Source organism: Labrus mixtus, chromosome 12 (assembly GCF_963584025.1).
Source record: "Labrus mixtus chromosome 12, fLabMix1.1, whole genome shotgun sequence".
Classification (NCBI taxonomy): domain Eukaryota; kingdom Metazoa; phylum Chordata; class Actinopteri; order Labriformes; family Labridae; genus Labrus; species Labrus mixtus.
Window position 1 is genome coordinate 17,921,349 of NC_083623.1, and position 15,616 is coordinate 17,936,964.

Here is a 15,616-nt window from a genome sequence, read left to right on the forward strand (position 1 = left end):
GAGGCCTTTTCTGAACTCTTATCACATTGACAGTGTGGATACATACATATATATACTGTATATTTATGTCAGAGCTGATTTAGAAATCAAATGGAATGACTCTTGCTTTATATATATATAATGTATATATTCAACAGGTTGTGCATCAGGTCACATGACCAACCGGTTTGCAACTCCTCAACTAACAGAGAATAAAAAATAAAAAGTTTGCACTGACGAAAGCAGTCATGACATCCTTTTCCTCTACCAATCGCACATACACACACTCTAAGAAACACACGGTGTTAAAAGTTGCTAGATCAAAAAAATAAAGGAAAAAAAAATACTTTAGTAATAATCGAGGAATGGATTAGTGCAATTTGATAAAGGGAACACGAGCAGGAGCTGACAAGGAGGAGAAGTGCGAGGGAGGAGATGTTTGTGAGATCCTTTGGTTTATCTTCAGGAGGTGAGATGTGGGAGGGGGAGGGGGAGGGGGAGGAAATGATGCGTATGTCTGATTAATAGAAGTGGTAGAAAAGACACATCACAATGTTTCAGGATGCAAAGCGAGCAGGTAAAGCGCAGCAAATGAATGACACTAGTCCCGGTAAAGATGCAACCGTTTTGGATCCAATATAAAATGTCTATAGCTATTTTGAAAATGTGATCGGAATTTTTGTGCAAAAACACAAAACATTTCCTTGTTTGAGCTTTTCAGTTATATAGATTTGTTTATGTTTTCTTTGACATACCAAGATAACCGGGGGAATCTTTGTCATTTTACTGACAAAAAAGAGGAATGAATAAAGAAAACAATCATAGTGTAAGTTGTCAAGTAATCATTTCATAGATGTCTCTTAGTTGATTGACAACAAAAAAACCTTTCTGGGTACTACAGTAAATCTGATCTTCCAAATTCTTAGTTGTACTTCTTGTGATTAGCTGCCTAAAGCTGTACCTGCAAGTTATAAGGCAAGTCACAGGGAGAGAAACAGAAGAAGAAATGAACAGAAACTAAATGTGAAAGAATGAGTGGATGGACCTCGTTTTGCTTTCACAGGACCACTAGCCATTTAGTGTGTGTAGTGAGTGAGCGGCTCAGGAACGAGACCCTTGAGTTAGTTTTCTAGTTTGAAATCCATGGAGTGTTTTTTAGTCCGGTGTAACGTTTCACTAATAAATTCCCCTGAGGCTCATTTCAGAAAGAAGGTTTTGTGCAAACACCGAGTCTGTTAACCTTTAAATAAGGGAAAGTCTGAATTTTCCGTCCAGAAAAAGCGCAACTCAAGCCTGTTCCAGAAAGAGAGGTTACTTAAGCTCTGGGTCAGTTACTATGGTTACTGAGTCTGTGGACCTAACTTGGTTGGGAGCAGGTTTTCTTCATTGAACCCTGAGTTTCTCTCGGTCTCCTCCCTCTTTCAGAGCAGGAAACAGGGTTTCATGTCCTCATTTAATCATTCAGTCCGCATCACGCGCGTTAGTGGTGTTTGTCTATAAAAAAAAGTAGTAGTGGTAGTTTTAATATCTGTATCTGTTCAGAATACTATGAAAACATACTTTGTCGTCCAACATGGCATGTCCTTTAGTCGAGGAGCCTGGAGATGAAAGGGCTGCATTTTTCCACAGGGAGTTACATTTACATCCTGAGATGTTCATCTAACTAGGCCTAATTACTGAACTAAACAGGATATAAGTGAGAGGACATTTGTGTGTGTGAAAGCAGCATTATGATATCATTTTAAATAAATAGAATATATTCAGACTAATGTGCTGCCACAATCAGCAATGTTCATAATTGCTCCACATGAGGATGTATAGTTTCAGAGGGTAAAAGTACAAGAAACACCTTTCTGTAACCTGTTGCCATGGTGAATCGTACTATTGAGGCTCCATTGATGTTGGCTTTTTATAGCCGTGCTGCACGTGCTGAACACAGAGTGAACAAACTGAAATCAGCTGATCTGGAACCGGAAACTCGGAAGTTTCCCATCTGAGGATAAATCAACTCAGAGATCAGGTTTTTGACTCAGAGTTTGTTAAACCTTCTTTCTGAAACGGGTCCCTGGAGTCAAGTTCAGGAAGGAAAAGATCTGCTTCAGAACGCTCTCAGGTTCAGTGTTGATGAAAATGTTTCTGTCAGCACGCTGTGGCACACGGAGACGGCAGCTTTGCTTCCTCTAAAGCTGCTTGTTTGGTTTGATTGCCTGAAAGCCTCCTAAAAAACCATCACACATCCCCACATTTATCCGTTTATCCACACTGACAACACTCGCTCCCCTACGCACGCACGCACACAGACACACACACACACACACACACACACACACACACACACACACACACACACACACACACACACACACACACACACACACACACACACACACACACACACACACACACACACACACACACACACACACACACACACACACACACACACACACACACACACACACACACACACACACACACACACACACACACACACACACACACACACACACACACACACACACACACACACACACACACACACACACACACACACACACACACACACACACACACACACACACACACACAGAGTGAGACAGACCAGGAGAAATCAGACGCCGCTCTTGATTAGCTGCTCCTTCACCCTGGCTGGTTGAGCAGCGTTAACATGGAGCTGACAGTGCAGGCCTGTGTTCACCCTGAAGCACCTTAGTGCCGGACTCTTCCTGAGCCTTAGCTTACAAAAGAAACAAACATGATTGTTGTGCTGAGATGCTTCAGGAGAAATGTAGGCCTGAACGTTGGCCAGTTCAGTCTGGTGTTCAGCATTCCTGGCAGGCAAAGGGGAGAAAAGTGGTGGTGGGGGGGGCGGTTGTTGTGGAAGCTGAAATCTTCAAACTGATGAATGAATTCTCTCTTCCTTGCTCCCACAAACCGGGAAAAATTGTTGCTCTGCCTCACATTGTAGCGCCCTCTGTAGTCGACTAAAGGGATCTGTGCTTCATTATGTGTCACAAACACTTTTTGCTTCATCTGAATCCCTCAGGAATAATTTACAACCCCCCCCCCCCCCCCCTCCCTCTGAAGACATGGGTGTTCAGTCCTTCAGCAACACCACCTCTGTGCAGAAGGTGGGAGTTACTCTGTGATTAATTCATCGGTGTGAATCCCCCCCTCCCCCACTGCCCTCTACTGCAGGTTCTTCAGGATGCGTCCATAGCGGAAGTCGTAGACGTGCCGGCAGAGATACACCAGCTCGGGGTCGACGTCGGTGGGCACACAGCGGTGGGAGGGGGGGGCAAAGTCAGGGCCGCAGGGCACCATACTTGCACTGCTGGGTGGGGCACCTTCAGCACGCCGCTTCACAAAGGCACAAAATCTACACAAAAAACACACACACAACATCCGTGGTGACGCCTCCCTTTTGTTTTTAAAGGCAGGGAAATATTAAATAGATGTTTGTGCTCTTATTACTGAATATGGTGGCAATTTGCTTTAGTGAATTAACAAAAATTTCAAAATCAAACTAAAGATGTGACACAGGGAGAGAGGATCGTATGCAGGATCGGTATATCAAATTAAACAACATAATCTGAATAGCCAGAACTGTATTTGAAAATAACAAGTCATCTATTCAATATTCATGTTGTACGTTCCCTTGAATTCATTATCAGTTGCAGTGTCACAGAAGTGCAATAACAAAGTGAGACACTGAGGTGTTAATTAAAGGGTCGACACCAAACCTTTTAGCTTTCTGCTAACGACTCATGCTGAGGGGTATTCCATGTGTGTGTGTGTGTGTGTTGGTACTTACCTACAGTACTGGGCAAGTGGGAGAACGTAGCATCTGTCTTCTATGCAGGCCACACTATTTTCATCCTGATGCCGGGACGCGAAAATCTCATTCTGAAAACACAGTGGGTGTACAATGTCACATCACCTCAAGTGCCTCTTAATACAGCGGCTGACGGCTGAAGAAATGATGACACTTTTCACTCGTCAGCGTGGCTAATTGTTTATGTGCGATGTGGTTGTGCCTCTCTTGGTTTCTACCTTAGCTTCTAACACACAGAAAGACCTCTCTCTACTGAAGGCACGCCGTGGATATCTACAGTGAACAGGAACATGAGTGGTGTTTCTTCACTCTTTGTTTGTGCACACTGAGGTGCACAGATATCATCACTCTTGCATTGTGGTTTCACCAAAGAGCTTAGCAGCTATCAACAGTTTCAGGGCTGCTGGGAGGAAGATAATGATGTCTCTGACAGCCGCAGCGTCTGTCTCTGTGTGTGTGCATGGAGAAAGAGTTCACCTCCTCCATGCACATTATGGTCTTATGTAAATCACTTTGGTTTGCATTATTACCAGAGATGCAGCGATTTCAATTTCGTTAGCAGATTTCTGATTTGTTTTAGGTCTAGGTCAGACATGGGCAAACTACGGCCCGCGGGCCATATACGGCCCGTTGGGCTTTTTAATCCGGCCCGCCGAACTTGTCCAAATTATATTATTATTAAATTAAATTTGATTATAATTAAACCTCGTTCGTTTTCCCCTGTAATGCCCGCATTTCCCCAATAGATGGCGCACTTCAGAGTGTGGTGTATTACTCCCTTCTTCACTTTTTCGCTTTGCCCTATGAACCCGTATGAGCCCTTCTGTAAAAATGAGCGGATCAAAGAAAAGAAAAGTGGACAGTGAATGCCGAGTGTTTAATACAGAGTGGACAACTAAATATTTTTTCACTGAAGTCCGATCAAAGGCTGTATGCCTGATATGCCAAGAAACTGTCGCAGTTTTCAAAGAGTACAATATCAGCCGTCACTTTGCAACGAAGCATGCTAACTACGCTAGCAAGCAGTCCACGCAAGAACGGGCGGCTACGGCTCAGAGGTTGAAGGCTAATTTACAGACTCAGCAACATTTTTTTCACCAACAAACTGCGATTCAAGAGTCAACTACCAAGGCAAGTTTTTTGCTGGCATTCAAATTAGCAAAGGCTAGCAAGCCTTTCTCCGAAGGCGAGTTTTTAAAAGAATGCATGGTAGAGACAGCAGGTCTCTTGTGTCCGGAGAGCCAAGGCCAGTTTGAAAAAATCAGTTTATCACGCAGGACTGTGACTCACCGTGTGGAACTGATTGATGAAGATATAGCCAGCGAATTAAACAAAAAGGCTGAGTCCTTTAAATTATATTCACTAGCGCTGGATGAAAGTAATGACGTAAAAGACACTGCTCAGCTCCTAATTTTTATCCGAGGGATTAATGACAGTTTTGAGATAACAGAGGAGTTTTTGACCATGGAGTCCCTGAAAGGAAAAACGCGAGGAGAGGACTTGTATAACCAGGTGTCTGCTGTCATCGAGAGAATGAAGCTACCTTGGAGTAAACTTGCCAATGTCACAACGGATGGATCGCCAAATTTAACTGGAAAACATGTTGGGCTGCTGAAAAGAATCCAGGATAAAGTGAAAGAGGAAAACCCTGACCAGGATGTTATTTTCCTTCACTGCATCATCCATCAGGAATCTCTGTGTAAGTCTGTATTGCAGCTTAATCATGTCATGAATCCAGTTGTAAAACTTGTTAACTTTATACGAGCAAGGGGACTTCAGCATCGTCAGTTTATTATGTTCCTGGAGGAAACTGATGCGGATCATCAGGACTTACTGTACCACTCTCGTGTCCGCTGGTTAAGTTTGGGCAAAGTGTTTCAACGAGTGTGGGAGCTGAAAGAGGAGATCAGCGCATTTTTGGAGTTAATGGGGAAATCTGACGAATTTCCTGAGCTAAGAGACAAGAACTGGCTTTGTGACTTTGCATTTGCTGTGGACATATTTTCACACATGAATGAGTGTAATTAAATGAATGCATTTGGAAATCAATTTGTACAATGAGCCTTGCATATTCATGCTTTGCTACCTGTTAAAGGCCAAATCATTTCATGTAATGGCTTTTACATGTCATTTATATTAGTTCACACAAACACTCCATCCGTCTGTTCCTGGCCCGGCCCCTCTGTCAAATTTAAGAACCCATTGTGGCCCGCGAGTCAAAAAGTTTGCCCACCCCTGGTCTAGGTTCTTTATGAAAGACTGTACTGGTAAATAGTACCAGTGCAACTTTTCAATAATTTTAACAAAAAAATTACAAATACTCTGGGGATCTCATCATCTATAGTACATGATATCACTAAACGATTCAGAGAATCTGATGACATCTCTTCTGTATTCAGGGGAATATTGTCAGCCCTGCATTAAAAACACACAATTCTGTAATAGACTTCACTGACTAAGCCTGTAACCCTTCCAAAAACCATTATCTGCAAACACAGTTCATCCCTGCATTCACAAATAGCTTAAACTATACCATGCCAAGAGGAAATCTTATATAGACCAGATCTAGGAACACCACAATCTTCTCTGGGTCCAGATGCTTTTAAAATGGACTGAGGTGGAGTGAAAACTGACCTGAGGACTGACAATTCAAATTTTTAATTACACTTAAGAAATCATGAAAGTTGCGTCCTCCTGGCAAAAGAGGGAAGGGACCATTTAACTTGTTTTCAGCACACATTCCATGATGTTACCAGATGCATTAGTGCACGTCATAGGTAAACTACACATTTGTAAAGGCACCATTAATGCTGCACCACGTATACAGTTTCTGTGCAGCCAAAAGACAACTTCTTCTTCAGGGAGGGCTGGAGACAATGCCGAACCACATTGTGGACGTATTACAACAGCATGGCTCGGAGTAAAAGGGTCCAGGTGATTAATAGGCCTGCCAGCAGTCCCGACTTGTCACCCAGTGAAAATGTTTGGAGCATCTTGGAACCCTTGGAAAGTACAACAAGGAGCTGTTTAACAGCTGTTTTCCTACATTAAGCAAGAATGGTAAATCATTCCACTTTCAAAATTATAGAAGAAGCAGAGTAAGGGTTTCTGGCACAGCTTCCCCCACTACCAAGGTGCATGGAGAGTGAAAGGCTTGAGGAGGTCAAGAAACTCCAGTGACACTTGTAGTATAAAATCAACTTTATTAGAGCGACGCTTTTCGGCGTGTGGCCTTCAAGACACTGATGAAATCATCGAGCCAAAATGTGTCAGTCTAACAAAGTTAAGAAAGTTGAACTTTTTACTGTCAGAATTATAGAAAAAACACAACGTCAAAGTGGCAAAAGCGAAACAACATTATGGGAAACATGACCCTGTCCAATCTGTTGCTGGCAACAAATTTAATTTCGGCATAAAACTCTCATTTTCAGGGCTTTTTTATGTTTTTCTTCTTTCACACAAAAATATTTTTGCAAGTTAATTTTCTTCAATTCCATGAGCACTGCCTCTGAAGTCTGTCTGCTCATTCTCAAAAAACAAACTGTCCATCCCACAGGCTCCACCCTGTTTGATTGTCTCCACAGACTGAGATGGTAATGGACTAACTATATGAAATAAAACAAGTACAGGAGAAACTGTTCATAAAACAAACTTTTTTAAAACATATTTTACAAACTCCCAAGGAAATTTCACAATGAAATGGTCCTATTATTTACTTTTCTGTGTCTACATATACAATGGAAAAACACATTTTAAAGTTGTATTTTCATTACAAGAATCCTGTGTTTTCTTGTATCTCATATCCTACAATCATATACATGGTTTATCATAACACCACTATTATCCCAAACTATTCTTTTAAAATAAAGAAACTCTTAAAACTAGTGTACAATCTTTATTGTGATGCTCACCTCACAGTGTGCGCTGGGATCTCGGCCCCCCTGGGTGTGCTCAGGTCGATAGTACCAGAAAAGACTCATCATCAGCTCTCCTGAGGAGGCAAATTAGGACAGAGAGAGAGAGGGGGGGTACAGAGAGACAGACAGAGAGAGAGAGGGAGGTACAGAGAGAGAGAGAGATAGAGAGAGGGAGAGAGAGAGAGGGAGGTACAGAGAGAGAGAGAGATAGAGAGAGGGAGAGAGAGAGAGGGAGGTACAGAGAGAGAGATAGAGAGAGGGAGAGAGAGAGAGGGAGGTCCAGAGAGAGAGAGAGAGGGGAATATGTAAACAATCCTGGTCATATGTCCTTTCGTCTACCCTTCCATGCAGATACATCACTGTTATATCTCCATTTCTCCCCATCCTTGTCTTCGTCACCTGTTTTAGGGTCCTCCCACAGCGCTGATATCTTGGCAACATATGGGAGGGATTTCTTCCTGGGGCCTGATCGCAGCAGCACAGTGTCTCTGACATGTATCACTTCACCGTCCCTCTCCACTCCTTCATAACACTGCCGCAGGGCTGTCTCATCCTCTCCCTGACAAACACACACACACACACACACACACACACACAATGACAGATATCATTCTCATTATAAAGACAAAAAGGAATCTGTCACACGACGCCGCATGGTCAAAATACAATGATGTGTTTTCTCTTTCTGTCAGGCAGCAGTATGGATGCTAATGTTCCAACTAGCAGGTGGTAAACAAGAGAAAAAACTCTTTAACTCGTCTTCACCACTCAAAGACACACTCACAGATTACCTACCGCAATGAAGACCTCTTTCTCTGAAGGCATGCCGACAGGCCGCCAGCCGTTGGTAGCCCGTCTGCGGCTGATTCTCTTTTGTTTGGTGCTGCTGAGGCTTGGCGGGGGCGACGGCTGTTTCGGTCGTGTGTGGACGACAGACAAGGATCCGTTGGAGGGTTTGGGGCTCTGAGGACATTCCCTGGCCAGCTTTAACCTGGCAGGGGGCTGGTCTCGTCCCGACAGAGGGGTCAGCAGGTTGGTCTGGGTGGAAGTGGGCCCAGTGGACAGAGGGCAGCTGGACATCGGCATGGAGGGGGACACCAGGAGGGAGGGGCTGTGGTCATCCTGAGGGGAGGAGTAACCCTCTGGAATAGTAGACACAATGCAGCAAGACAAATCTTTAAACTATAGCTTGTGAAAGACAAAAAAAACAAAAACACACACACTCATGTGTTAGCTGCTACAGTCTAACTTTATCTGATATGATAAGAAGCTACAGGAAGTTAACGTTGGCAAACTTTTTTTAGGAGGTTTAGTTACTTCTCTTAAGCAAAATCAAATGCCAACAAACAGATTGGTTCCACAACAAAAAACACCTTTTAAAAGAAACCAGTTTCTTTATCTTTTTCATCAGTCAAACTGTACGTAACACAAATTGTTCCGGAAAATTCTACATGTAAGCTTTTTATCTAGGATTATATCTGAAATCAAGCCTCCAGCTAAGGACACTTTTAAAGCTCACACCAGAAAAAAAAAAAACACGTAAATGTCCACACTTGTTCGGCCACAGCTAGCTTGAGGCACAGTTTTTGCAACAGTAGACTCTTATCCTACTGGATCAAAGTGTAAAATTGAGATGAAGGGTTCTTTGATTAAAAGAACTTTACAAACATGTTTTGAGATCAAAGACATATGAAGATGAACTTTCTTTCATCAGGGTCAAATACTATCCCTGCTCCAGATCTTATTGCTAAATGCGTTTGTTTAGAAGTGCTTGTAGCTGTTTTTCTCCAGATATGGGTTAGGGTCTTTGAACTACTTTATATCCTTTTCTAATTCATTTTTTCCATCTTCCACTCACCTGTTTTGATGGCGTGTGTGCATCCAGTGCATCCTGTGCTGAAAGAGCACCCCCTGCTGGTAACAGGAGGCATAGCTCTGTAGGTGTATCCACTGATTCCGCAGGCGTCACCATAGCAGGGTGAGGCCACAGAGTTGCAGTAGGCGGGATGGGGCAGCCCTGAGCCGTGGGACACCCGTGGATCCAGCAGCTTGGAGCCCGTCATCCGGTTAGGGCATAGACTGGTGGGGGCAAAGTTCAGTGGTCGTGGGGCCAGGCTCGATGATGTTGTTCCAGTGTGTGTCGGGTGGGCGATGTGGACGTAGTAGCTGGAAAAGCAGTGGTCAGCGGTGCAAAGGCAGGGGTGGGGGCTGAGGGTCAGGGCAGTGTGCGGATGGGAATGCGTGAGGGAAGGGGAGGTTACGAGGCACTCGCGCTTCACAGGGGTCATGGCTGAGTTTAGAGGCTGATCGTCAGACTCTCCGTAGGGCTGCTGGCCCAGGAAGAAGGCCAAGCGGTGGCAGTATTCCACTGAGCCCTCGGGGGGACAGCAGTAGTATGGGCTTAGTTCGGTCTCCATCTGTTCTTCCTTCACTTGTTTTAGCGGGTACGCAAGCATGCTGCGTGACTGGTAGCCGGGTTTGGTCAGTCGATGGGTGCAGCTGCCAGTATCCCACTCCACTTTAGGCTCAAAGTCCTCCTTGTTCTTGCAGGATGTGCAGGCGCTGTGCGGGGACGAGACCTTTTTCCCCTTCTGCTTCTGAGAGTGCTCCTTGTGTTTGACCCTGGTCTGCTGTTTGGGGGTCGAGGCAGCGGCAGGAGCCTTGCAGTCTGAAGTGATAGTAGCAGTAGGTGCAGACTTTACTCTCTGTTTACTTGTTGCAGACGAGCTGGTTAACTTAAGAAGTGCTGCAGCATTCAGGCCCGCCAATCTTCTGGGTGCAGGGGCATCTAGGCTTTCCTGACTCATCCCCCAAATCTCTCCTTGTTTGGCTTTAGCCTTCTTGACCTTCTTAGAGCTTTGGCACTTTACAAGTTTGTGAGACGTGGTGGTTTTACCAGTGTTTCCCTGCAAAGCCTTCAGACTTCCAGAGATACCAGTCCTTGTTGGATCTGCATCCGGAGCTATTACTCCATTTGATGGCTCTTCATGTCGTCTGGCCTGTTTGGCGGCTGGCTGTAGGTCAGTCGCTCTTTCAAGCAGTAGACTGTTGACTGCCTCGGCATTTAGAGAGGCCAGTCGGCGCTTTCGAGGTTGGAGGACCTGAACAGACTCGTCATAACTTGGGCCATTCGATTTTGATTTGGTTTTTGGTAACAACTTTTCCTCTTTTCTTACAACTTTTTTCCCCCTTTTAGGCTTAGATTTGAGAGATGAATGTCGTCGTCCTTCTTTATGCTGCCTCTTTTCAGAACTCTCCTTGTCACGAATGCTTTCCTCCAATCGGGTAAGGAGAACATGGCAGCTGAGCCCCTCCCCATCTGAAACCCCAGCCCTCCCCCGCAAAGGATACAACTTCCTGTCCCGTTTCTTGTCATTCTTCCGGTTGAGTTTTCTGTTCTGATCTGATTTTTCAGGTCTCCCTCTCTTGACGTTCATCCTCTTGTCTGGATTCTTCTTTTGTTTGATGATCTCACTTATCTTCTTCGTCCTTCCAAATCGCAGTGAGCGTTCAGACCAAGCGTCGCCCATAGTGCCACCATGTGGCCAAGGAAGGCAGTTGTCCCACCACTCAGCACTGCTGTCACTCTGCCTGAGGGAACCCTTCTGCCTTGCGTGAGTCATCACATGCTTCTCCACGAGGCCTACAGATAAGAGACAAGTGGTAAAAACTAGTTTGTAGTTTGTTTCACCATGGGCTTACAAAGCTCATAATCAAATGAACAACAACCAGAAGAAGCAGACAAGTTAGTTACAAACAAAGCTTTTAATTGTTCCCAAAGAAAGCTAGTTTCCCTAGCCCTAAACACAATGAAAATGTTCTTTCATTAACTTATCTTCTGTGCAGAACACAAGTTTAGATATGCAGAAACACAATTTTGGTCATGAAGCCAGATTACAACTGAAGTTATTTTCTGGGCAGACATTTCAGGAGTGTGTGAACACTTGTTACTTAAGTAATTATTAAAAAATGTTATTAATATCACAACTCTTAGCAACGCAAAGCTTGTTGCTTTGTGGAAAACACAGCAGCAAAATGATAACGAAAGCAAGTGAGAGCCAACAAAATAGGAGCAGAAATATTGACAATCTTACATAAGCCTTCAGTTTTGAGTTAAACACAGCACCATCTGATGCAGCACATAAAGAAGCTTAATGATGACTACATTCAGCTGAATGGTTTATGTGATCAGGCTGAATATAGATGTGTTTATGGTGAGCTCCAGCTATTGTGCGCCTGTTTGAGATCCTGTCACTGCGTTGAGTTTGTGTCTTTGTTTTATGTAGAAGAGAAAAAACTGATGCACTCTGTTATTCATTCACTGTGCTGTATCACCTACTGTGCACAAAGCATGCAAACAGAAGCTTGTTAAGGCTAATTGTGTAGTCTCAATGATTACCTGGAAAGGAAATGTCAAAATAAAAGTTCAACAGTAAGCTCAACTTAAAGTAGACATATTATACCCATTTTCTACCTTTGAAATCAGTCCCCTGGGGTCTAAATGAAACATCTGTGCTTTGGCCAAAATATAACATGAATCAAGCACCAGAGGAGGTTTGTGACCCTGTATAAACCAGCTCTCTCAGAACGCTCCGTTTTGGTGTGTGTGTCTCTTTAAATGCAATGAGCCCCCCCCCGAGTTTTCCAGGTAGACATCACTCCTTCGCTGACAAGAATAAAAATGGCCGACCTGCGCAAAAGTTTTGTTCTAGGCTGGGGTGGAGTCCATGGGTGGAGATATCAGGGGAGGGGAGGGGATTTTTCTTACCAGAATCCAACTTGTGACGTCACAAGTTTACCAAATTGAAACGGAGCACTTTTCTCTTTTAAGACTTATGCAGACCACAAACAAAGCACTGGATGGATCTATTTCACATTTTGTAGGTCAGTAGACACTCAGGTTACCCAAATATAATTTCAAAAACACTGTAAAAGTGGATTTTTCATAATATGCCCCCTTTAAGAAAGTAACAACAAATGAAAAATAAACTAGCTCAATACCGAAGTTAAGTTACCATTTCAATTGATTTAATGACTTCACGTTGATTCATGACTTCACGTTATGTTAGAAGAAAAGGAGTCTCAATTATATCTCTGTAGCTAAACATGACACTCCTTTAGTCCATTTTAAACCCTTTGAGCAACTAAACTCAATTATAACAATTAGCTTCAGAATTTTTCATAAACAATAATTTCCCTAAGATAACTGTGAAATTGCAACCTAAACAAATCAAATAATTACTCATGTAAATGCTCAAGAGACTGCTCTTGAATGCCAATATACCATACAGGAGCTTTGGTTATAAAAATTAATTGGCTGCATAATGTAAAAAAAAGTTGAACATAAAGTAGAATGTGCACCGTGGAAGAGGAGAAAACTCCTATAGCAAAAACTAATTTAACAAAGCATTGTCGATCATCTTTATTGAACTGAATGGAGGTTTTCTGTTTCCAAATCATGAGTTTCTTCTCCAATCAATTTTTTTTTTCTCAATAAAAACCAATTAATGTATTCCCTTTATCTTAAGTTACTGAAATACATAATTACATAGCTCTTTGTTGCATATGAATTTAATAAGTTTCAAACAAATTCATATGTGTTGAGAATTTCCAGCATTTGATCTTGCTTTTATTTTAGTTTTGGAGGCAAATGTCAATTTGTATCACTCTCGGGTACTTTAATCACTTGCAGGACTCCTCGATCAAGTTTTCAATTAGAGAATATCAAAATAAAAATAATACATCCATGCTGTATTATAAAGTCAACATCCTGTGAAAAGTTTATTTAAGGTTCTCAGTGAGAGCTTTCACATCTTATGAATGTTGTATGAAATAATTGCTAACACCCAGACCTCACGAAGTGCACCTATTTGTAAACTTCCATGGATATGTGCGCACAGTATATGATACTGTTTACAAATCTGAACATACACTTCAGGAAACCGTGAACAGACATTGCTAATCTGTGTCCACAACTTATCAACCGCGCGTACGGATCTGCAATCGCCTGTTTATTTTTTCGTAACTAAGACTTGGGGAATCTGTGCAACACAACAAAACGCCTGTTTTAAAAAGGTAGGCTGAGTGTGGGAAGGCGTGTTATCAAGACAAAGAAAAACCAAGAGAGAGCAGAATCACATCAACAGCAAGCAGCGGCACAAAAAGAAAAAAAAGAACGGCATTTTAAGTTCTGTTTAATAGACGTACTGCAACAAATGCATTCAAAGAGCCATAACAGCAGATATCTCTCTGTTTGTCTGGTCATCTGCAAAATATATAGATCTGCGATATACCCTGTACAGAGTGAGGAGATCAATCACCTACTTGTCCACAGTCCTTAAATGCTGATCATATGGGCGGAAAATATACCTGGGTGCCAGTTAATACATATACCTGGGTGGTCCACCTAGGTGGAAAACACTGCTCACTACATGCTCCTGTAATGTAGTGATCCCCCCCACACTTTGAGAAGTACTACCCTAATGCAACTTGACTATTGCATTCTTCATACTACATCACATGGCTTCAACGGCACATCCAAACAAAAAGCCAAAGGACAGCGCCCAGAAATTGCAATAAAGGACTACCTACTGTATTTCGTCATACTTTGATCCAGTGAGCTTCTTTCTTATGACTCAGAGGATAATGGACATGTTGTCCTCCATCTGATTCCCCATCTTTTGAGCAGATACAAAACACAACTTCGGTCTATACATCGAGCCCCCAGCCTCCTACAATAACCCCTTCGTCTGTTGCATGTTTTTAAATGTGTGGAGAGGGTTCTAGCAGGAATTTAAGGGTGTACTTACCCTTTAAAGACTGTCAACATAAATATTTATAGCAAGTGCTTGCCCCTATCCTTTCTGTGTTTAACAGTGCAAAGATAGTGTATTCATGAATTTAGAGTTTTAACATTTCCCTAAATAGCCTTCATATCATAGTTATCACACGTATTAGCTCATCACCAGAGAAAGAAGTCATCCAAGGCCTTATCATAGTCAGCTTTATAATGTTTGCCAATTCATTCTGCAATGCAAGAGTTACAGGCCAAGGCATCTGTTCAGACTAGCATGGCTGTGGGAGGCACACAGAGGCTTGAATGATGATACCGATTTCTGTGTGTGAAGACATTTAGGACTGTTGAGTTTGGACCCTACTTTTATGACTAATTTACAGCTGGTGGCTAAAAGGTTTTTCAAACATGTTTGATTTTGTCTGCCTAAATCTGACTGGGCTTGTGCAGTTTACAGGTCCAAGACTGAACTGCCAGAGTGTACACCTGGCAATGGCCAATTCAAATTTAGCTCAGAGTTAGTGAAATTTAACAACTTCCTGGACTTAAATATGGAGTACAAAAGGAAATGACACCACCTGCCATTTCTGCGCCATAGTAAAGTATAAAGAAGAACTAGTCTTGTAACCTTCTTGTCTTATTTTGACATTTCTTTTGAATACATTTACACACATGAAGACTTAATTATTGACTGTGTTTCAGCACTATTTTAGCCATTTATGCTTTCTGTAGCTGTATGAAAGAAGCATAATGTATAGTTCTTATGTAGTTTTGAATGACATTATGGGTTTTTAATGAGATTAAAATGGTCCATGCTGCACTGCCGGAGAGGGAGGGGGCTCTGAGACAAAAGTTATTTATGAATTAGCCATTCTTCTGCTGACATTTTTTGCATATGGATTTAAAAAAAAAAAACATAATAACTTACTTAAGTTTTATAAAGAAAAAAATTCTTAAACACATTACGGGCATTTTATGGGGCCCTGCAGTTTTGGGGCCCAAGGCTATTGCCTACGTATGTCTGATGGTAAAGTCACTGGTCACTAAAATTAAATGAAGATAGCACAGGCAGGGAACAAATTTACTTGAGCA

The 15,616-nt window shown here is 42.6% G+C and overlaps 1 protein-coding gene across 4 annotated transcripts in view; it reads right to left on the minus strand.

Moving 5' to 3' along the window:
* Positions 1-2,426: 2,426 nt before the first annotated feature.
* The window catches only part of LOC132985189 (bromo adjacent homology domain-containing 1 protein-like), a 32,490-nt gene continuing 19,300 nt past the window's right edge, over positions 2,427-15,616 (minus strand). For all 4 annotated transcript variants that reach the window (XM_061052423.1, XM_061052426.1, XM_061052427.1 and 1 more), the window contains exons 2-7: positions 9,590-11,374; positions 8,527-8,873; positions 8,131-8,290; positions 7,726-7,805; positions 3,794-3,885; positions 2,427-3,358 (exon numbers count right to left, since the gene is read on the minus strand). In XM_061052423.1, coding sequence (XP_060908406.1) covers positions 3,169-3,358; positions 3,794-3,885; positions 7,726-7,805; positions 8,131-8,290; positions 8,527-8,873; positions 9,590-11,354 — 2,634 coding nt within the window. In that variant the 5' untranslated portion in view covers positions 11,355-11,374 and the 3' untranslated portion in view covers positions 2,427-3,168. The remainder of the gene's footprint in view (positions 3,359-3,793; positions 3,886-7,725; positions 7,806-8,130; positions 8,291-8,526; positions 8,874-9,589; positions 11,375-15,616) is intronic.